Source organism: Vulpes lagopus, chromosome 4 (assembly GCF_018345385.1).
Source record: "Vulpes lagopus strain Blue_001 chromosome 4, ASM1834538v1, whole genome shotgun sequence".
Classification (NCBI taxonomy): Eukaryota; Metazoa; Chordata; class Mammalia; order Carnivora; family Canidae; genus Vulpes; species Vulpes lagopus.
In genome coordinates this window covers 86367393-86392268 of record NC_054827.1, presented here as the reverse complement: position 1 = coordinate 86392268, position 24876 = coordinate 86367393, and the positions used below count along the sequence as shown (strand labels likewise).

General features: G+C 34.2%; 1 protein-coding gene across 1 annotated transcript in view; it reads left to right on the top strand.

Moving 5' to 3' along the window:
* MSH3 (mutS homolog 3) overlaps positions 1 to 24876 on the top strand; it is a 184556-nt gene that overhangs the window by 98517 nt on the left and 61163 nt on the right. Inside the window, exons 14-18 of the mRNA XM_041752206.1 lie at positions 6456 to 6643; positions 7375 to 7543; positions 13629 to 13693; positions 16279 to 16395; positions 22338 to 22445. Of these exons, the coding sequence (XP_041608140.1) occupies positions 6456 to 6643; positions 7375 to 7543; positions 13629 to 13693; positions 16279 to 16395; positions 22338 to 22445 (647 nt within the window). The remainder of the gene's footprint in view (positions 1 to 6455; positions 6644 to 7374; positions 7544 to 13628; positions 13694 to 16278; positions 16396 to 22337; positions 22446 to 24876) is intronic.

Below are 24876 nucleotides of genomic sequence, written 5' to 3'. Positions count from 1 at the left end.
TATTACCCTTCATCAAGCAATAGATCTCCAAGCACCTTGTCTTCACTGCTTGAAAGGATTTACTGACAGTTGTTAAAGATTTTTTTTTCCTCAAAAAGAATAGGGACAAAGCTGAGAAAATTGTTAATTGCTAATTAAAAGAACTGAATCAAAGTATATATGGCATCAAGACAGAAGCATCTTTTCATGGTGCTGTGATTTCTGTTGTGCTTTACTTCCTGTCTTTAAACTTTGATGTTTTCAATTAATGATTCGTGTATTTACAAAAGTTTAAAAATTCTGGTAAAACTCAGAATCTAATTCTTTTTTTAAATTGAGATATAAGTGATATATAACATTGTATTTCAGGTGTACCACATAATCAATGGTTTGATTAATGTATATATTGAGAAATAATAACCACAGTAGTTAATTTAGACCCATAATAGGTCTAATTAACATTCATCACCACACATAGTTACAAAGCCTTCTTTTTCTTATGATGAGAACTTTTAAGATCTACTTTCTAAGCAATATTCAAACATACAATACAGTATTATTAACCAGACTTACCATGCTATACATTACATCTCCAGGACTTATTTATTTTATAATTGGAAGTTTGTACCTTTTGATCATCTTTACCCATTCCATCCACTTGTCCTCCATGGCCCACCTCTGGCAACCACAAATCTATTCAATCTATGGGTTTGCCTTTTTAAAAATTTCACATATAATTAAAATTATATGGTATAGACTCAAATTCATTTTAAAAATAACCAAGCATGACTTTTGTTTTAGAGTTTCAAACTGTACTTCAGTGAAGGAACTTATGACTCAATTACAAGTTGTTCGTTATTGCTGTTTTAATGTTTACACAAGTGTGCCTGAAGATTGATTTGAAAAGTGAGAATTAGAAATGACTTGGTAACAGACTAACTTTAGGAAGTCTAAGTGCTTTAAACCAAATTTTTATAGATTAGATAGTTGGCTCTTGGAACACACCATCAAACACATGTCTGTTCTTTATCATTAGATTACTCTAAATAAGCTTCTGCTGTATGCACCAAATGGTGGGTGATATCCTGGGTACAGACTGTGCCAATTATGTAAAATTCATAAAATGGTTAGGAGCACTGTTTGGATGTTGTGGAAGTGGTAAGCCTAGGCCATATGGCTGTGTGGAAGGTGCCATGGAATAGTCACAAATAGGTATCTTCATGTCGATAATAATAGAGGATACCGAGAAGGCCGACCCTGAAACAAAATAAACATTTCTTTATTAGTAGAAGTATTTTACTAAAAATATATGTATAAAATTAGTATTTTATAGTAAAACTTCAAATCCTAATCTTAGAAAAGTGTTAGTCTTAGAAACTCATATTAACTTTGCCCAAGAACTATTTTGTAAGAAAATGATACATAACTGCTAAGATTGGTGAATACATTTAAAGGATTATAGCACTAAGTAAATGTTAGAGGAGAGTGTTTCCAGAATTTTGTAGGCGAGAATAATTTCTTGGCCAGACTGGTATAAGCCTAAACCACATTTTCAATATGGAAGTTAGGCTGGAGTTCTTCCAGTCCCGTGATGACCCGTTTCCACACTTATAGATGTGTTCTAAAGCTCTTCCACAGAGAAATTTGCTGCTGGAAATGGGGTTGAACATGAGTGACTCCAGGAGCTACTACTTCACCCTTACCTTCAGCTTTCTGGCCGCTCTATTGAGTTGTTTTGTTTAAGAAACTTGAAAACAATATGCCTTAGATACTTAAAGCCTGATTGCAGAGTGCTTCATTTTTACTTTGCTTCTGTTGCTGACTTAGAGGATGAAAAATCAACCCCTTTTCTCTCTCAAATTGCAATAATTATAAGAGATTATTATTCAAAAATTGTATTGAAATGTTTATTTTTAGTTCTTCACTTTTGTTAGAATGTATATCTACTTAATAATTAACTATTGACTGTTGGTCAAAAATTTCTAGGCTCCACATTACAAAAATCCAGCTTCCGATATTTATGTACCTTTCCCATCATATGGTGGCCTTTCTGGGAAAGAGATAATTTATAACTTTAGATTCAACTTTTGTTCAGTTGGACCTAACGCATTTTTCTCCATAATTTACTTCATTCCTTTTAGTTAATAATTCTTTCTAAATATGTATTTATCATTAATTCATTTTATGTGTACTACTTATTATGTGTACGTATCATTAATTCAACCTTAAATCATCATCTCATCTCAAGATACTTCTTTTCATCAGATATTCTATTTCATTTTACCTGGTTCAACCTAGACCAGGTTTATACGAGCTGTACAGCTACCTTCTTTGATTTATTTCCCTTTAATTGAATCTTTCTGTATTCCAAGTCTTCCTTTTGGTTTATTACTTCATTCAGATGGAGTGCCTTCTCTAGAAGCATCCTGAGAAAGGGTATTGGAAATACGATTGACCTAACCTCCTTTGGACAATGCAGGAGTTAAGGGCATTGACTCCTTACAGTTGAAAATCTATATATAAAAAAAATAAAAAATAAAAAAAAAAGAAAATCTATATATAACTTTTGACTCCCCCAAAACTTAACTACTAATAGCCTGCTATTGACCTGAAACTTTAATGATAGTTGATTAACACATTTTGTATATTTTATTATATACTGTATTGTTACAATTAAGTCCGCTAGAGAAAAGAAGATGTGAAGAAAATCATAATATTTAGAAAATTTCTTTTGAGAAAGAGGAAATACATTTGCTGTACTGTAGTATTCATCCAAAAAATTCTGTGTAGAAGTGGACCTGCACAATGCAAACCTGTGTTATTCAAGGGTCAACATAAGTGTTTTGAAACATTAATGCCTGGAAATGTCTTTTTTCTACTCACATTTTATTAGTGGTTTGACTGGGTTATAAAATTATAGGCTATAGGGGATCCCTGGGTGGTTCAGCAGTTTAGCGCCTGCCTTTGGCCCAGGGCGCGATCCTGGAGTCCCGGGATCGAGTCCCACGTTGGGCTCCTGGCATGGAGCCTGCTTCTCCCTCCTCCTGTGTCTCTGCCTCTCTCTCTCTCTCTCTTACTCTTTCTCTCTCTCTGTCTATCATAAGTAAATAAATCTTTAAAAAAATAAAATTATAGGCTATAAATTATTTTCCTTTAGAATTTTGTGTTACTTCATTGTCTTCTAGCTTCTATTATTATTGAACGGTCCGATTCCTGATTCTTGGTGTGACTTTTTTTCCTCCCATCCTAAAAATGGAAACATTTTCTTTCCATCCCCAGTGTTCTATAATTTCATGATGATTTGTCATGTTTTGGTTCTGTTTTCATCCATTTTATTCAGCCTTTCAATCTGGCAACCAAGTTTCGGGAAATTTTCCTGAGTTATTTTTCGGTTCTTTCTTTTTTGCAACTCTTATTTGTTGTTGTTTTTTGTTGTTTTGTTTTTTTTTTAAATTTTATTTATTTATTCATGAGAGACACAGAGAGAGAGGAAGAGACACAGGCAGAGGGAGAAGCAGGCTCCATGCAGGGAGCCCAACGTGGGACTCGATCCCGGGTCTCCAGGATCACACCCTGGACTGAAGGTGGTGCTAAACCGCTGGGCCACCGGGGCTGCCCGCAACTCTTATTTGAATTGATTGAATCCTGTTCTCTGAATGTTCCTCTTAAGAAAGAAAAACTATTTTATTCTTGTTTCATGATTCTATTATTCTCTGTTTAAATGAGGATATTGGATTTTTAGAATTAATTACTATTTTTAAATTTAAATTCAATTAATTAACATATAGTGTATTATCAGTTTCAGAGGTAGAGTTCAATCTTATAAAATACCCAGTGTTCATTACATCCTGTGCCCTCCTTAATGTCCATCACCCAGTTACCGCATACCCTCTCTCCCCTTCCCTTGAGCTATCTACAGTTTGTTTCCTATGATTAATAGTCTCTTATGGTTTGTCTCCCTTTCTGATTTCATCTTACTTTATTTTTCCCTCCCTTACCCTATGATCCTCTTTTGTTTCTTAGAGTCCACATATGAGTGAGATCATAGGATAATTATCTTTCTCTGATTGACTTATTTCTCATGGCATAATAACCTCTAGTTCCATCCATTGGTTGCAAGTGGCAAGGTTTCATTTTTTTGATGAGTGTGTAGAATTCTTGTGTGTGTGTGTGTGTGTGTGTGTGTGTGTGTGTGCGCGCACGCGCGTGTATCTTCTTTATCCATTCATCAGTAGATGGACAGACCTCTGGGCTCTTTCCATAGTTTGGCTATCGAGGACATTGCTGCCATAAACATTGGGGTGCAGGTGCCCCTTCGGATTACTACATTTGTATCTTTGGGGTAAATACCTAGTAGTGTGATTGCTGGGTCATAGGATAGCTCTCTTTTCAACTTTTTGAGGAACCTCCATCCTGTTTTAAGACATTTTTTTCTATTTATATAGACTATATTCCCTCTAGCATTTGTTGATTGATTGTTTTGGTTTTTTTCATTTCACATTAGAATTTTTTATCTGATACTCTGATTTTTAAAGAGTGAAGAGCTAAAGTGCTGATAGGAAGGTCTCTGTAGTTGAATATGGCTTGCAAAATATGAGGTGAACTATAAGGTATACTAGCTGATCCATTTTTGGGGTGAACTCCTGCTTTAGTATCTTCAGAATTTTCCCTTTGGCCTATGAGATTCCCTAGGGACTCTCTTAGCCTTAATGGCTAACAGTGTTCTGGGAGCTAGACGGAGACAACTGGGAATCTCCATTTTGTTTTATTTTATCCCTTGCTTTTGGTGGTATTCTGAACCTTCACTGTGCCTGAAGATGGTTCAGGTACCCTATGTTTTCCCTTCAGAGAATAAAATTAGTCTTTTGTAAGGTAGGAGAATAGTGATTGCTCAGTTGCAAGGAGAGGAGTAGAATTTTGAAGAATGTTTGCTGCTTAATTTATTTTCAACCAATCATTTTCTACTCCCACCTACCTCCAGCTTCCAATTCCCAAGATAATTTGTGCCACCGGTTCCTGAGTCTGTTAGGATTCTTGGTGTAATTCAAGTTGGGTCCTAGTTTTCCTCACAGTCAGCTGAAGATTCTAATATTTTGAATCTTCTAAGTCAGTTACCACTTGTCCATTTACTTTATAGTTTCTTAGATGTTGTTATACTGTTGTCTTCTAGTTATTCTGGAGGTTTTATGCCTTTTTAAATGATCTTAGGCTGTAGTTTCAGGATAGTGTGAAAATAGATATACATGCTCAACTTATTCTGTTTATCAAAAGTTCCAAAAGTAAAAATTATTCATGTTCATGTTAAAAATTGCAACAGTGTATATAAAGGTATAAAATAAAAAGTAAAAAGTTTTTCTCTACTCTCCCCCGCATACACACCACCCAGAGGTAACTAGAGTAAGTTAACATAGGTACCCTTCCAGATATTTTTATTTATATTTTAATTTATGTAGAATAATACATATAATAAGAATCAAAAATGAAATTTGTATAAATACATGTGATATATATTATAAACATACTATGTATATCTAATGTGTTGAATTTATGAGGTTCCATGTTGATCTGTACATCAGTATGTACAAATGTCTTAATTTTTTTTAACTGTTTAATAGTATTACATTGTATGAGGTTTTGCTAAGATATCGATAGTTAGGTACTTGTTTCCTATTCATCTTTTTAATATTATTACCAACAGTGCTACTATAAATATTCAGATGCACCTACCTTTTCACTACTTGTTGAAGCATAGTTTTTATTTAATTTTAAGGATGGAATTATTCAGTCAAAGGGTGTGTGCATTGAACTCTTCAAAGAGGTTATGCTTCTGTAACTGTCTTTTTTTTTTAATACCCTGTGTGACTTAGCAATTGTTAGGCCAAATCTTTGGCATTCTGAAAGTAACAAATGCTATCTTGTCATTTTAATTTCCTTTTTCCAATTATGTGTGAGGCTAATCATGCTTATTGGACGTTCTTTTTTATGAGCTGCGTATTCAATTCACTTAGCCATTATTCTTTGGATTATTCATCTTTTCCAGGTTGATGTGTAAAAGCTCATTATACTGGGAAGAATTTTGCCATATATTTCTTACATGTTTTGCAGATATTTCCCCAGAATTGTCTTCTATATTTTTGACATTGTTTATTGCATTTTTGCTATATGGCCAATATATTTTAAAGTGAAAAATTATTGAACAAGTGTTGGTTTTACTCTCCTTGGCCCAAATTATTTTCTTTAGAGTTTTAAAATGTTGTAAAGTGTTCGAACTATTGATTTAACATTTAGAAGGTATCAACAATACTTTATTTCAATTAACTAGTTTATAGAGTAAATTAAAATTTTCTTTTGTTCTGATTCTGACTTTAAAAAGACCATTAGTAAAAATAAATAAAAGCCAGTATTTAAAAGACCACTAATTAAACTTCGTGTTCATATTCTTATGTTACTTAGCTACAAAATATTTATTTTTTCAGTGTTCTACTCAAGAGTTCTTCTTGATTGTCAAAACACTGTATCACCTGAAGTCAGAATTTCAAGCATTAATACCTGCTGTTAATTCCCACGTTCAGTCAGACTTGCTCCGGACACTTATTTTAGAAATTCCTGAACTCCTCAGTCCAGTGGAGCATTACTTGAGGATACTTAATGAACAAGCTGCCAAGTAAGTATTAAGCTCTTAGATTACTGTCACTGCTGGAAAGGAAGAACAATGTATTTGCCATTTGATGTGTAGATTCTTAAGCTTCCCTAGTAGTAATGGTAGAAGTTGCATGTGATACTAGAAATGTGATGGGATGCTAAAGGCTATCTGTTATAGTTGAAAGTAACCCTCCGCCATCTAAAACTTAGGCAGTTCATTATCTAGGACAGATACAGTACTTCTCCAGGTACCAGTTGATGAAAGCCCCCACAGAGCAAGTGGTAACAGTTTATTAATTCAAAAGTGGGAGTCAGATGGCATCTTCCTCTTATTTCCTAGATATTCTGGGGTAGTCTGCTTTATATTTAGAAACTACAGAAGCAAAGTTATCTTTTACAAGATCATTTTATAGTTCACCACACAAAGAACTCTGTATGAAAGGAAAATAAAAGAGTGTTTATATTCCTGTTTATTTTCTGCCTAGGTGAACAACAAATATTTAATTTTATCTCTCATTTTTACCACAGGAATCATTAAGTTGCAAAATGAAAATCATGTTAGGATAATTTTGTCTATCTTCAAAGAAAATTAAGAAACCAGCCCATAAATACTTAAGTAATAGAGCTGGAATTAGAGCCTTGTCTTCCTGATTCCCAACCCTTTGGTATTTTATCATGCTATGAAAAATAATCAATAACTTGTATAGGTAGTATGCTTTAATATATGTATTTGCATTTTTTTCACTTTTTTAGAATTGGGGATAAAACTGAATTATTCAAAGACCTTACTGACTTCCCTTTAATAAAAAAGAGGAAAGATGAAATTCAAGAAATTACTGACAATATCCAAGTGCATTTACAAGAAATACGAAAAATACTAAAAAATCCTTCTCTACAGTATGTGACAGTGTCAGGACAGGAGGTAATGTTAAGCATACTTTTATTTTGCATTAGTTTATCTTAAGTAGAAAAACTATCTTAAAATGTAAACAAAAATCCAAGGATAGGATGAAAGTTTGTTTTCAGATTTTCTCTTTTCCTTCGGAATATGTAATACTTTGTTTTGACAAGAATTGTTTTAATAACAACATTTTGTATGTTTACTTTCTTGGTAAAATCACGCAACTTAATGTTACGTGTGTTTTTTTTTTTTTTAATTTTTATTTATTTATGATAGTCACAGAGAGAGAGAGAGAGAGAGGGGCAGAGACATAGGCAGAGGGAGAAGCAGGCTCCATGCACCGGGAGCCTGATGTGGGATTCGATCCTGGGTCTCCAGGATCGTGCCCTGGGCCAAAGGCAGGCGCCAAACCGCTGCGCCACCCAGGGATCCCTGTTACGTGTGTTTTAATATTATTTGTTGAAACTGTATTATAGAAAATGTGATTATTGTAAATAATAACTTCAAGGATTTATTTACCTTAAATCCAAGAGAGTGAAGTTAGTCTTTGATCTCTGGCCTGCATATAATGAAATGATACAAAATGAACCACCTGTGTTGATTGAATCACACAGTGATTAAAAGGCAGAATTTCCTTCTGAAGTTAGTAGTATAGCTGCTAAAGAACAAAAAGAAAAAGAAACTGTAGTGAAAACCTACAATTAGTGAGTCTTCCATAAGATTATGTTAAGTGCTATTCAGAATATGTTTTTTCGGTATGCATACTTCAGTTTAAAGTTTGATATTAAAAAAAAAGTTTGATATTAATATCAGTGAAAATTAGGAAGAAGTATGCTTTTTAAATATGGTTGCATCCTTCAATCTTATTCTGAATCTTGAGGCATGCTATTTCGGTATCTTATGTTTAATAGAATATAGAGATTCTAACTGAGGAAATTTAAGAAATTCTACTTTGTTAAAATAGAGGATTAGGAAATTTGTGAATAATTTCTATAGGAAGAACATTTTATTTGGGATTTTAAAAAATAGTTTTCTAGTGGAGAAGCACTTAATTTCAAATAAAATTTTTAAACATTTGTATTGCTTTTTATATATTTAGTCAAAAGATTGCTGATTTGTATGATTATTTGAAATAAACCCTACAGCAAATTAAAATCTTTATTAAAATAATTATTAATCTTGTGCCATTTAATAGATCATTGATTAAGTCAGTCTGTCTTTTAGACTCAGGCAGATATTTCAGTGTATTCCACATAGAAGTCTATACAACAGAAAAATGATCTGATAGTATTTATACTTAGTTCCCCCCTGCCCAGCCAAATATTTAACTGCATCACTTGGTTTCACTGTGCAGTCAGTACTTTGCAAAGCAAACAGGTGACCTTAGCACTACTATCCCACGCTATTTGTTGAAAATGAGACGGTTAAAACAGCTTAATAACATTAATAAAGGATACGTAGTTAGAAAAGTGGTTACCTGGTATTAGGGAGAGGTTTTATGTATCAGTGCTGCTTCCCCCACATGCATGCTATGGGACCAAGGTAGTCACCTGTATCGTGAGACTGCCATAAAGACCGATTGAGTTAAAATGTGTGAAATTGCTTTTTAATCATAAAGCACTATATAAATGTTATTTATATACTACTATTACTGCTAATATGGTCACCACTTGTCAAGCACTTGTTAAGAGTGGTGCTAAGCCCTGTACATATATTATTAAACCCTTGTAACAACATGGAGGGATTATTCCTATTTTGTAGCAAAGAAAACTGAGCATTGGAGTAGTTAGGTGAGTTATCCAAGTCAGAAGCCCAGTCTTCCTTGCCTAACTCCAGTCTTTCTACCAATTCCTTATTTCACTCTACTCACAAATATTAACATACAGATTCTCAGCAGCTTCGGTTTTACTTTACGAAACCCAGACAATGTAAAGCTCATATTCTGCAAACTAAAATAAAGCTTAAATCTTGGGAAGACAGTCCTGGATCTGGCTGGCAGTTTTACAGTACAAATGGGGAAAACTGATCAGGAATTCATGAGGGATAGTAGATTAGATGTGTTTTTTTCTTCTTTTTTTAAAATCAATGTGGCTGTGAAGTTTAAGAAAAAGCACAGTATGGAGATAAAGTAATTGAATTACAAATAATTAGAGAGATATAAATTATCTCATTCTTTACTTAACCTTTATTAGGTTAAGGTGATGAGTTTGAGGGGACTCCGAGGTGGCCCAGCAGTTGAGTGTCTGCCTTCAGCTCAGGGCATGATCCTGGGGTCCCTGGATCGAGTCCCACATCAGGCTCCCTGCATGGAGCCTGCTTCTCCCTCTGCCTGTGTCTCTGCCTCTCTCTGTGTCTCTCATGAATAGATAAATAAAATCTTTTTTTTTAAAAAAAAAGGTGATGAGTTTGAGGCAAGAAATTCCTTGGTTGTTAACTGTGGGATGAATTCTTATTGGTTCTTAAAAGCCTATAGGGTTTGAGTAGAATATCAATACAGAATCACTTTTATAACATTTTTTGAGAATTAGTGATTCTATTCAAACACCAAATGAATTCTAGATAGTCAGCATTGTTTTTGTTGTTGTTTAAAAGATTTTATTTAGTTAGGCAGAGGAAGAAGCAGGCTCCATGCAGGGAGCCCGATGTGACAGACGCCCAACCACTGAGCCACCCAGGCATCCCGATAGTCAACATTGTTATAGACAAATTCTCTTTAAAAAATTTTTATTAACGGTATCAGCAAATTATTTAAAGATACTTACAGGACCAAGAACAGACTCCGTTAAATATAATTACCTTTGAAAAGTGAGAGAGGAAGTCAGGAAAAGCATTATTTTATATGTGTTTCTTACTTTCTACCCTTCTGTTCTGAAATTTTATAAGTTTGTAATAATTTTTTTCAAAACATGTTTTAGGGACAACCCGGGTGGCTCAGTGATTTAGCGCCACCTTTAGCCCAAGGCATGATCCTGGAGACCTGGTATCAAGTCCCACTTCGGGCTCCCTGCATGGAGCCTGCTTCTCCCTCTGCCTGTGTCTCTGCCTCTCTCTCTCTCTGTCATGTATTTTTATTATTATTGGTCAAAATAGATGTCAGGCCAGGATTACTTTTGACAACATTCCGTTTTCACACCTCTGTTCTCAGTTTTTATGTACTTACTAGAATACTGAAAGCCTTACTGTGTGCATTTTTATCTTTGAAAGTATTTATAAGAAGGCATTGAAAGCAGAAATTTAGCTCACTGCTTTTGTGATAGTTTTTTTCATGTTTTATGTATATGTTTTATGATATAAATCATCATTTAGCCGTGAATCAAATATGGAATGCATATAGGGTGATATTTAGATTTGGGGCAGCATTGGTAAGTAGTATTATTCTAAAGGAAAAGGGAAGAAAGACTGGGGGGAAATCTTTAGAAAAAAAAATTTTATTGACAACATGCAGCATATCCAAATTCTGCTTAGTGTGTTTAAAATGTGAAAAGCATTCTTCACTAAATCTTACTCCTAAAAAAAAATCTTACTCCTGAAGAAAAAAAATTTTAATATTCTGTGAGAGAAGGAAGAAAAGAAACAGAGTAGGAATGGGTTAAGTGTGGTATTGAAGAAAACAGAGAGCAGTTTCTAGACTGGATTAAGCAAATTTAGCAATGATGCCAGCCCAGTGATATGACAGGTACTAGTTTGAGTAACAATATCTGACACTTAACCAAGACAGAATTGGATCCCAGGAGTATGTTAGAAATTGCTAGAATAAATCAAGGCATACTTCTTGCAGCAACACATGAGAAACAAAGTCAAGAACATCAGAGCAGGGAAGAGTGCTATGAGAATTTTCTGAGATTTCTAAAATACATGTTAATTTCCGATTTTAGTTTCCTTTTCTGTAGCAATAAAATTCTTAAAAGGCCTGTCCATTCTTAGAATGTTTGTAAAGAGAAACAGAGAGAGAAAATTTCCTATTCCTTAGGCAGTGCAGAAGAGGAAAAACCTGCTAGCAGATGACAATTCTGAAGAGAAACCCCTGTTGAGAATAAGAGGACATACGGGACTGGCACCAACTTGAAGAAGTAACCCCAGGGGTGTAATAAGCGGGAGGTCCGTGTGGGCTTTCCCTACTCTCACTCTGTTTTCCATCGAGTATTGGTTCTGCATATTGCTTGTTTGAGGAGCTGTGGTCCTTAGAGTAGACCCTTGATACTTACAGGTTGAACTGTGAGGGTCCAAACCATTCCCAGTGTGCTATAAAGGGCCATGACTAGCAGTGATTTGTGATGTGTATAAGGTACATATTTTAATCCAGTGGCCCATACTGCAATGTTATGGCAAATTACTTAAGTAAGCCAGCCTGCCTGGCTGCCCAGTGATCTCATTGAGGCAGTGTTAGCTTCTTTTCAAAATTTCTGCCTTCTCTTACACAGTAACTCCTGTGGAGCTCTGTGTTGGTTTTTATGGATCTAGATGTGTCCTTTCCAAGTGTTATTGAACCACTGTGGCCCTGCATTTTGCTGTTTGCCATAGGCATAGCTCTTCCCAGAATTATTTTATAAAGAGACTGATATGGCTTTGTAGGACATTATAAATAATATATTAAAAATGTATATTATAATTATAAATTATAAAATAATGTAATTTATAATTTATAAATAATATAAAATAATATATATTTTATAATTATAAATTATAAAATAAAAGATTTTATTTATTTGAGAGAGAGAAGATAGCATGAGAGGGGGAGGGAGCACAAGTCGGGGGGAGAAACAGAGGGAGAGGGGAGAAGCAGACTCTGCTGAGTAGAGACCTCCATGTAGGGTTCAATCCCAGGACTTGGGGATCATGACCTAAGCCAACGGCATATGCTTAACTGACTGAGCCACCCAGGCACCCCTGCAAATAATATTTAAGCAGAATTTTTTAGCATTGTCTTAATGTAATGTGTTTTGTATCTTTGTCATCAATGATAATTATATTGTGGGGTTTTTCCTTGGTTATTTTTGTAGCCAAAGGGAACTTTTTTAGACTGTTGACTCTTAACTGTTTAACTAGGTGTGGCAGATTTGAAATTGTATTAATTCTTCTCTATACAAGAAGACATCATTAGTCCCCAAATTTTTTCTAAGGATGAAAATTCTTAAAATTAACCAGTAATTTCTATACTACTGGTTAATGTAAAAACTACATAGAAAAATAAACTCAAAAGATAGGCCAATATTATTAATATTATGCATATTATAAATACCTGAAATATTGTAAAACTGTTATATGTGAAAAAGTTCCAGTAGCCATCTCAAAATTAGTGGTAGCCACAGAGCTTCTGGGTTTCCTCCTGTATAATATTAGTGTTTGTGTGTTTATTTATTTGAATAAAACATTGAATTTCATTATAGTAATACAGGAGAGTGAGCAAGAAAGAAGAGATGACATATAACTAATGCTAAAAATGAAAGACATGATAGAAGAAATTGATTTCACTTCTTGACTAATTTCAGAAAAGCTTGTTTGCAGAATACAGTTGGCTCTCTAAAGATACAGTTCATACAAGTGAAAACTTAAAACATTCATGGGGAAGAATCTCTTTTCTTTCCTTAATAGTTGAAGAAATCAGTGCTTTTTCTTGAGAATACTCTTAGAGCACTTGGGCTCTGTGGATAAAAACTGACAATAAATCCTCCTCTGGAATGGGGGACGAACCACATCTGAAACCTGGTATAGCACATCATAATGATATTTTAGAATTGTGTGTACTTAGAATTTCAGTCTTATTACTGAGTAATGGAAATCTTAAGTGGGTACTAATAAATGAAAGAGGCCTTTCAAGAAAGAAAAATCACCACTCGTAGTATGCACATGACAGTGTTATAAACATTAAAGTCCCAAGTTATATGCTTATTACAAACTTTTGCTCAATACAAATTGTACTTTATCCCAAGCATTGCAACCCTAATTAATAATATTTGGTTATATGAATATATATGAACTTTCCTATTAGTAATACTGGATTTATTTTGAATGTTTAGAATAGTATTTACTAAACTTACAGCCCAATTTTGAGGAAGCTTTAATAATGGTTAATTATTTAAATATCTTTTATTTGTATTTCTTTTAGTTTATGATTGAAATAAAGAATTCTGCTGTATCTTGTATACCAACTGATTGGGTTAAGGTTGGAAGGTAGGTTTAAAAATACATTTTTTCTTATTAATGTGAATTATAATGACATGTGTATGCCTGTACACTAGTGGGACGAATATAACTCCATCCTTGATGTAAAAGGTAATTATTCCCCTTGATTTTCTTATGGAATTTTTAACTGAAGAAATAACTATTTTAAATTTTTTTATCATTGATTTAAAAACATTTTTCTGAAGAGTATCTCGTTTGTATAGATTTTTTTGTTTTGTAAATTATAATTTTATTCTTATGCCTTAGAGTACACTTTAAACAAATGAAAAAAAATGTTGGAGAATCTTCAATTACAAGATTAATTTGATAGTTTGAATTTCCTAACGAGTGCTACACCTGAAATTTCTTTTAGGAAATTGACATTTCATTTTATACCTCACTGAGCTCTACATTTCTTTATTCTTGATGCTTTCCGTGGCGCATAATTATAATAGTTTTTTATGATGTCTTTTTTGTAAGTTAAATCATGAATTGATGAAAACAAATTAATCAAAAACAGGATTAGAGAATCACATTGAGACTACCTTTTCTACCTGGTTAGGCATTCATCCCCAAAAGGAGACTCATTTAAAGAAGTGGTATTAGGGAAGTATATACTCCTGTGAGTAGTATTCTTTGTGAAGTATTTATTGCCACTGTTATTAATATGCTAACACTGAACTTGGAACAAAAATGTTACATTTGCCTAAGTGAGCAAAAGAAGGACTAGTACAGTAGCTACTGTTTATAGGAACTATGTTAAGAATAGAAGAAAATTGGGATCCCTGGGTGGCGCAGCGGTTTGGCGCCTGCCTTTGGCCCAGGGCGCGATCCTGGAGACCCGGGATCGAATCCCACATCAGGCTCCCGGTGCATGGAGCCTGCTTCTCCCTCCGCCTGTGTCTCTGCCTCTCTCTCTCTCTCTGTGACTATCATAAATAAATAAAAAAAAAAAAAGAATAGAAGAAAATTTTGGCATGTGTGAATGATTATTATTACTTTAATTAAAAGAAGAAAGCTAGTATCTATTGCCATTATCAAAGGATTTCTGAAGAAATCATGGATTTCTTTAGCTCTGTTGCCATCTTTTCTTTTTTCCTGTGTTACTAGAAGCTATAAGTGAGACTTGAGTATTGTCAAATTTAGGGCATGTTTTCTCTCTTCACAGACTTTCTTTCCTTTATCTACTTTTATCCTATCCTACAGCTCATGAATCAAAGTAGGTTTTATGAAGAGAAATTATTTAAAATTGTGCATCTAATTACCTAAGAAACTGAAATATTTCACTAAATGAATTTTGTCAGAAAAGAAAGCTCTGATAAATACGTTTACATAGAAATCTAAATGACATTTCAGAAGCAACATGGAAGGCATAAATCAGTGCCAGCATCTTTTGAACAGTCAGTGATATAAGATGATTTGGGGGAGGTTCATTCTTATTTTTTATACATTATTTGGCTATCGGAACCTTGACAGTAATAGGTTAGAATATCAGTCAGATTTTGAATATGAAAGTCTCATCCCTAGTCCAATAACTTGCCAAATTAAACATAATTGTGACAGGTGACAGGTTGGGGAACCAAGAAGAACAGTTGGTTATACTCGTCATTACCTGCCTATCACTCAACCCTGACCTGCTCTTCTCAAAGGTCCAATCATAATAATAACATCAACAGCGTTAGCAATCACCACCTCCACAGAACAATTCCTAACATTGGGCACTAGTGACACAGAACATAGGTACGGTGCTAAGCACTATCTTATCCTCTAAACAGTACCTGTGAGGTAGATACTATCATTATTCCCATTTTATAGATGGGAAAAGGGATGTTTAGAGAAGGTCAGTTATATTTGCCTAAGGTCACATAGGTACCAAGTAAGTGGTTAGAATTAGAGCGTTGGTCTGGATTTTTTGACTGGGAGCCCATGGCATCCATCCCCTGTTGTGCTCTATGGCTTCTTGATGAAGAAGCAGAGATTATACACAAGCCCACAAGAGGAGCATGTTGTATTTTTTTCATCTGGGGCCACTGTGAGTCTGCAGTTAGTCATAAAACATTCCTCTTCTTTGCCTCCTGAATTAATATATTGCTATTCTTTGTAATTCTGTACATTTTTCTTTTTTTTCACTGAAAAGCATTAATTATACAGAAAAGTATAAAACATAAAGAATAATAATAGGACTTTCATCAGTGTATCCAGCTTTGTCAGGACTTATTTGCTTCTGATCTTTTTTTTTTTTTTGCTTCTGATCTTTTTAATAAGCATTTTCATTTAGTGTAATTTAAAGAAAAAAGCTTTCTACTTATGAAATGGAAATTCTAAACTTTGACTTTGCCATATGGATATAATTTGAAATGCATTTTCAAGCTCCTGAACAAAGTCCTATGAACTCCAAGTACTTTATTTACAACAGAGATCTTTGGAATCAATAGAGTTCAGCACCATAATTAAAAAATGTTCTCTGTTTACAGCTATTTACTTTCAAGGTTCATCAGAGAATAATAAATAACTACTTTAATTTTCTGAAGTGATGGCATTAGTGATTTCTTAGTAACCTTGGTTTCCTATTTATGTTTCTTCCCTTCTTCTAGCACAAAAGCTGTGAGCCGTTTTCACTCTCCTTTTATTGTAGAAAATTACAGACATCTGAATCAGCTCCGGGAGCAGCTAGTCCTTGACTGCAGTGCTGAATGGCTTGATTTTCTAGAGTGAGTTTACAATGAAAAATATAATCTGACTTTTTGCTATGAGAAATAGACCGGAAAATCTTTCCGTCAAAAAGAAAAGTAGAGATTACTGCTTGTGACCTGCCATAAAATAGTTGAGTACATGTGTTCTCTGATTTTATTTTTAATCCATTGAAATGTAAACTCATCTAAGTCTTTAATGAGAGACCTAATATACTTTATTGTTACTGTACTAAAATTTAGTTGCGAAGGATGTTTGGTAGAGTCACTTTTTGAAATGCCACCTTGAACTTCCTTTACTTTTCTTATAAAAAGGCTTAACATTTTCAGAGTTGGAAAAGTGTAGGTTTGTTGTTTTGTTTTTATTATCTCCATTTTTTTCCTTTTTTTTTTTACATCCTGAATATTTTCTTCTTTTTTATTTTAAAGAATTTTAAATGTGGGAAATTTGAAATAAATATTGATATACTCTTCACTTAGATTTATCGTGTTAACGTTTTGCCACATTTGTGTTTTGTATCTCTCATATACATTTTTTCCTGAACCATTTGAAAGTATGATTTAGACATTATAACACTTCACCCCTAAATACTTAATTAAACATACATCTAATACTAAAGACATTCAGTTATATAATCTTAAAACCATTATCACATCTAAAAAAAATTATTAATTTAAGAAATGTTGAGTTTCTTTAATTCTGCCCATTTTTATTTATTTTTCCTTTTTATTTATTTATTTTGCATTTTTTAAAATTTAAATTCAGTTTGCCAATATACAGTGTAACACCAGTGCTCATCCCATCAAGTGCCCATCCCATTAAGTACCCTCCTCATTGCCCATCTCCCAGTTACCCCATCTTCCCAACCCACCTCCCCTTCCACAACCCTTTGTTTGCTTTCCAGAGTTAGGAGTCTCTCATGGTTTATGTCCCCCATTTTTAAATGAGAGCCCTAATCAAGTTTAACATGTTACATTTTATTATTACATTTCTTTTCTAGTTGAATCTAGAATAATTCCCCCCCCCCTTTTTTATGAGTTTTTTTTTTTTTTTTTTTTAAAGAATCCTTGCCATTGCCTTAAAGAATGTTTCATATCCGGACTTATCAATAAGCATGTGTTCATTTTGATAGGTTTAAGTCAGTAGTGTGCTCATAAATAAGAGGTTAACAGCCAGCTCTCCAGAAGAATAGTAGTGTAAAATAATTGAATAGTTTTTTTCTCAGTTGATTATTTTTATTTTTTAACTTATTCCAGGGATTATTAAAAATCATCTAAGGGAACATACAGTTCCATTAGAAAATACTTCATTTGGGCAGCTCAGGTGCCTCAGTGGTTTAGTGCCGCCTTCAGCCAGGGCCTGATCCTGGAGACTCAGGATCGAGTCCCACGTCGGGCTCCCTGTATGGAGCCTGCTTCTCTCTCTGCCTGTCTCTGCCTCTCTCTCTCTCTCTCTCTCTCTCTCATAAATAAATAAATAAAATCTTAAAAAAGAAGTTTAAAAAATTAAAAATTACTTCATTCTACAATCTCTTTGTGTTGCTTTTCCATCAATTTCATCAGGTTTTATTCCTTATTTCTGTTTGGGTGCAAAGTCCCATAATAAACAATATGAAAAATAATTCCAAGGACAAGAGTAAGACCTATTGTCATACTGATGGGCATAAAATAGTCTGAATTAAAAATAGAGACTGGGGAAACCCAGAATACAATCAATATCCCCACTGTGGCCAGTACGCTTACAATATAGTAACAAAATATTAGTAACTTTAAACAGAAATCTTAAAGATAAATACTCAGGTTCTCCAGGGAGCTAAGTAACAATCTAGCAAGTGAAAAGGAAGATATTACATGAAAGTTCTTCTAAGGTAGTTGTTGGTACCATCTTTTTGCTCAGAGGAGTCTTAAATTATAGCATTAGAAACAAACTCCAGTTTACTTACCAGAATCTTTTGAGGTTCTCTTAACTCAGAGTCTTGGATGATGCCGTTCTGTATAAATTCACATACATGCACAGCATACAAATCTCTTTTATCTATTTAAAAAAGATTATTTGAGAGAGAAAGAGAGAGACCATGTGCATACAAGTAAGTAGGGAAAGGGCAGAGGGAGAGAATCCCCAAAGAGACTCCCTGCAAAGCCCTACGCTGAGCTCAATCTCATGATCCATGAGATCATGATCTGAGCTAAAATCAATAATTGGACGCTCAACCTATTAAGCCACCCAGGTACCCCTCAATCTTTTTATCTCAAAAGATTAAATGTATATATGCCATTGTTCTATTATCAATATGCTTATTGGTCATTTGTATTTCACTTTTGGAGAAAAATATCTATATATATAAATGTCCTCAAATATTAACTAATTATTTTTGGATGGTGAGATTACTGGAAATTTTAATTTACTCTGCAATATGTGATATCAAAAGTATCTTTAATGTACTTACATTACTTTCAAAATGAGAAAAATAACACTAATGTTTTTTATCTAAAGAAAGAATATTGGCTGGAGTTTTGCTAGAGCTTTTGCAACTAGAGCCCCCACTTGAAAACATTGATTGTTATGTACAATATTTATTAAGATGGTATGACTGTGATATCATTTTTAAAAATTATTAACCTTAGTGAACCTGACATCAGGATTGAATACCAGGTATACATATATATTTGTCTCTTACTGAGACACTAACTGTTATCCATTAGTCATATAACTTTTGATTAAAATATTGTAAGAAATCAAGTCTATAAGAAACTCTAAATGGCACTTTCTTTAAAAAGATGTGTCTCTTTCTGTATTCTAGAAGATGGGCTGTAGATATTGAATAATCTTCTCAATTGGAGATTTTAAAAAAAATTGAATTCTCTCTTTCATGTAGTTAAATATTTTAGAAATAATTTTGCAAACAAAAAATGAAACATTTTCCCTTTTTGTTGATTTCAGATATCATTGGGCAACATCTGATGGTAGACTGTCATAACAGCTTTAGAACCCAAGTATCTTAATTTTTCCTATGGATGTGGCAATATCTTTTGACCAGAAATTAAATCCTAGTACTTTGGCTTCATCAAAGTTGGTTGGTGGCTTAGTGATAAAGTTGAATGTTGGGACATAAACCCAGTCTTATCAAATTGTTATTTGAATTGCCCATTTTTTAGCTTGTCATTTTTCTAGGTATGGATAATCTCTTGAAATTTGGGAAAGTGTAGCAAGTGGACAAAGATCAAGAAGTCAAACAAGACTTCCTAGGTTATGATGGTGGTGATAAAGGTTTATGATAGTGTTTCATTTTATTAATGCATCTTATTTATATAGGTGACATGAGAAGGAACATTATTGTCTATGTCAAAATGATTACCTTCTCTCTGCTTTTTCTTCTTTATTTTTTTTTAACTGAAATGGTATCCACTGAAAGCTATGTCACTCATTTCAATCACAGACACAAAAGTAGCATTAGAGACAGTTACCCTCAACCTAAGGCTACTATGTAAACAGCAAATTAAATTAGTGTCTTGGTGGCTTGGACAAGAGCTGAGGAGCAGGGAGTGAGAGTAAGGAAAAAATGACAGTTATTTAGTGCCAAAGGTTCTTTGATATTCGTATTCCAGAGAGGCAGAAGCAGAGGACATAAAATATGGCCACTCTCTGGAAAACAGAATGCCAGGATAAAGAAAAACCAGATGGGTCAGTAATTAGAACAGGGACAGAATATGACACAATCCAAGGGATAAACCAGTGATCCGATCTAAATTTTTTTCTTTTTTTAAGATTTTATTTATTTGTAAGAGACAGAGAGAGACAGAGGGAGAAGCAGGCTCCCTGTGGGGAGCCTGATACAGGACTTAATCCCAGGATCCCGGGATCACAACCTGAGCCAAAGGTAGACGCTCAACCACTGAGCCACCCAGGTGTCCCGGTCAGATCTAAAATTGAAGTCAGACCAGGAATGACAAGGCGTGATCACTGGGCAGTCACTCAGAAGTTTTAGGTCCAGGTAACATGTGGCATCTTTAAAATGGAGTCATTTAAAGGGGACAACTAACTGAGTGTTGTCTATCTGATGTCAGGGGCCAGTCTCCTTTGTGTTTGGAATTTTGCAGAAACTTTTTTTTTTTTTTTAAGATTTTATTTGGAACACCAAATAAAATTTATTTGTACCAGCTTGTGCACAAGCTGGGGGCGAGAGGGAGAGGGAAAAGCAGACTCTGCACTGAGCCGGGAGCCCAACATGGGGCATGATCCCTGGGATCATGACCTGAGCTGAAGGCAGATGCTTAACTGACTGAGCCACTCAGGTGCTCCATTGCACAGATTCTAAGCACTGTTTGTAGGATTACTTGCTTGTTTTGATGAATCTTAATTTAGTGAAAAATAGGTAAATTATATTTATTATGTTCTATCTATTGAGACAAAAAGGTATAAAATACATCCTAAATATATTTTTCAGTTCATAAAGTTAACACAAAAATAAAACTGGTTACTTAAATTGTTTCTATCCGGAAAGTTGTATACATGGAATAACTTACTGTATAATATTACTAGGAAAATCATATTACAGATTCTAAAAAAAACCCAGTATCATGATAATATAGGAATAACTAATCACATAGTAACTTAATCTGGATATCCTTTTCAAACTAGGAAATACTCTACAACTTTTGGATTTAAGAAGCAGATTAAATCTCAAAATTTCTGAAACCCATAGTACAACAGAGAAATCATTTTTAAAAGAAGAATTTGGCAAAATGCTCTCTTTTGGGGGGAATCTTTGAAAGGATGTAAGGGATATGAAGTGATATGAAGTAATTTGGGGTGTCTGGGTAACACAGTTGGTTAGGCATCCAACTCTTAGTTTGGGCTCAGGTTGTGATTCTCAGGGTCATGAAGATCAAGCCCTGTTTTGGGCTCCATCTCAGCGGGGAGGCTGCTTGAGATTCTCTCTCCCTCCTATGCCCTTCCTACTTGTCCTTTCTCTCCAATAAATAAGTTTTTTTTTTTAAAAGGAAATAATGGGGCAGCCCAGGTGGCTCAGCCCAGGGTGTGATCCTGGAGGCCCAGGATCGAGTCCCACATCAGGCTCCTTGCATGGAGCCTCCTTCTCCCTCTGCCTGTGTCTCTGCCTCTCTCTCTCTCTCTCTCTCATGAATAAATAAATCTTTAAAAAAATGAAATAATGGAATAATTTAAGTTAAAAAAAAAGGAAAGCAACTTGCCTACATTCATATCTTTTCTGAATAAGTCTTTCAATAAAAGTCTTTTAAGCTTTTAAATGACAAGCTGTTTAATTAGCCAAAGATTTATGGGACTTATCATTATTTTTTTAAAAATAAATCTAAAATTTAATTTATATATGCATTATTAATAAGATAACTGAAGATCAGTGGAGTGGGAAAAAATACTGCTTTTGCTTGACTTTAACAAAATTTATTACAGTGTCTACTGCATACCAAAGTTATGGGCTAAATGTTAGGGCTAATAATAATAATAGGAAAATCAGACAAACGTGAACTCTACCATTGAGAAACTTCCAGTTCAGTGTGAGAAAGATATTGAAACTCTTAATCCTACTTTGGATGATGCTATGAAGGAGAAGCACAAAGGGAACCTCCCCCATCTGGATAGTTTATGTTATTTAAGCTAAATAAAAATGATCACTACATTTGTGTTAATTATGTCTAAGTTGACATGGTCAAATGAAATGTACAATACGTATTAATAGTAGACGTCTTTATATTGAAGCTATTTTAACTATATGTAATTCTATCCCCATGAAACAAAAGAAGCTTCAGTAATCAAGTTATATTAAACTGAAAAGTCATCTGGAGTAATTTCCATATTTCTTAACTATAGGTATCCCTGGTTATTTTGTTTATGCTCATCTTAGCTAATAAAGTAGTCACAAATCATACTGCTTTTACAGGTCTAAGAAATCAATATGTTCACCTTTTTGTTGTTGCTTCTGAAGGAATTTCAGTGCACATTACCACTCCTTGTGTAAAGCAGTACATCACCTAGCAACTGTTGACTGCATTTTCTCCCTGGCCAAGGTCGCTAAGCAAGGAGATTACTGCAGGTAATGTATATTTTAACTCCCCCCACTTTTTCAGTGCTTTTTATCAGTTGACATTATTCCATTAATTTTAGTGTTTTTATTATAAAATATTAAAATATGCAAATATGTTGGACTCTTGGTAAAACTGAAAGTCACATATAACTATTTAAAATTAACAAATTCCTTTCTTGGTCTGTCATTGAGTACAATGAAAGCAGATGTTCCCAATAACTCTAGGGATACATGTTAAATATTTCAATTTTTAAGTTTATGTGGGTGACATTTTTTTAACAGCATAATCCTTTGATTTGTTGGCTTTGACTTGAACACTTGTAATATGTTTCACTTTATAAGTCTCATTTAAATGCAAACTAAATCAGATATGGGTGAGACTCCATGTATGATCGATTTCAAAGCAGTGTCTCTTTTGCTATCAAACTGCTCTTCCTTAAGTTTAAAACCTTAAGCTTGAGGGGCGCCTGGGTGGCTCAGTCAGTTGAGCATCTGCTTTAAGCTCAGATCATGATCTCAGGCCCCCAGAGCTCTAGGCCAGTTGCCCCTTTGGTGGTCTTGTGCCTGGGAACAAAGTGGTGGTCTTGTGCCTGGGAACCACCTCTGTGATGATTCACGGTGGAAGTTCGTGTCTGCTGGTGCTCTGTGCCTGGGCTCCCTCCTGTGCCTCTCCTGGGCTGGAATTCTGCCTCTGTGAGTCTGGAAAGCATCACCTGTTGGAGTCTGGCTCTCTGTGGGCTCTTTTTTAAAACCACTAGCCCATTCCTGAGGGCTCTGCCCTTATGAACTAATCACCTTCCAAAGGCCTCACCTCCTAATACCATCACATTAGGTATGAATTTGGGGGAGGGCACAAACATTTACTCTTTAGCACAAACCCTATTTTTTCATATACTTGAAGGAAATATTTAACTCACTGTCTTATTGTGAGAACTAAAAAGAAAACATAGAAGTGATATTGCCATCAGTGCTTTGGCATACAGAGTTCATTATGTTTGAATAGATACGTCCTGCTAGTCATACTTCTTTCATATCTTGGTTGCTCTCCTAGTTTGTGCCAAGTATTTTTTTTAACATTTAAAATGTTCTTTATACCTAGCATAATACCCATATGGATGTTAAAAAATAGTTTATTGTAAAGCACTTATTTATTTGTGGAAGGACAGTTGCAAAAATTGGCTACCCCAGTTTTAGATAAAAATGTACTTAGTTTGCTGTTCTGTTTCGTTTTGTTTCGCTATCCATTTATGTATAGAGTGATCTACCACGTTGTGCACAACACTTGTTTAAAATAGGCTCTTTGTGTTTTCATTTTTACTCAATTTCTTTTCATATCGGAGGGCTTCGAAAATTTTATCCAATTTATCATTCATAAAAATGAGATCTGTAAATGTACTCTAGTTGAATCTAGTTCTGGGAGAATAAGTCTGTCTTTCGTTGACATTTCCTTCCTTTGTACTGTGCACAAGGTCTGTGAAGCTAACATTCCTAATGGATTCTAATTGTGAATTAAGCAGAGGATTGGTTACAATTTGTATACTTGGTGTGTGTTTTCATACAAACCTCTTTCAACTGAAAAATACTTACGCCTGGTTCATCTCTTCTTACACTACTTCAGTTGGCTTTTTGCCATTTGTCACTGCTGCTGCTGCTGCAGCTAGTAAGAGCAGAAGAACCATGTCTATGGGTATGTAGTTTATATTACATAAAATTTAAGTTTTCATTTCTGTATATATGTATATATCTATTTGTAAGCCAAAGCACACACATATATATTACATATAGTATGTAATTTTGAGTAATACATCATTTTCAGTGAATTGTAATAACCAGAATCCCATCCTCTGTCACTAATTAGCTGTGTACTCTTATTTAAATCTCAGGTATTCATATATAAAATTGTAAGAAGTAAAGTTATGAATTAGTAAATGGAATAAATCTTGAAGTTGTAGGAATTCTTTATTGAGGTGGAGTCTTGGCAAAATCTCTGTGGAGTGAAAATACATCCCTTATTATGTCACTATAAGACTATGCTTAATTTGTAGACTCATCAGAGGTTTAACAAACATTTTGAGTATCCACTCTGCAAGTTTAGTCCTAGATTTTTCCTTATTTGGGCATTTTCCAGTACATTTATTAAGAGACCCCTTGATTTGCATAAGTAAAATTTGAACTCCTTTTTAGGTGTACCCTTTAGAGTGTAGACTTTGGAGCAGGCAAGGTTTGAATACTAGCTTGGTTATTTGCCAGCTGACCTTAAGCAAGTTACTTTAATCTCTCTGATCCTCAGTATCTGCATTAACAGAATACCTACCTCTCAGAGATATTGTACAAATTAAATGAGATAAAGATATATTAAACTGTATTAAGCAGGACCAGACAGATATTAAGTACTTAGTAAGTATGAGGTAATATTATTCAAAGACATTCATTCAAAAAT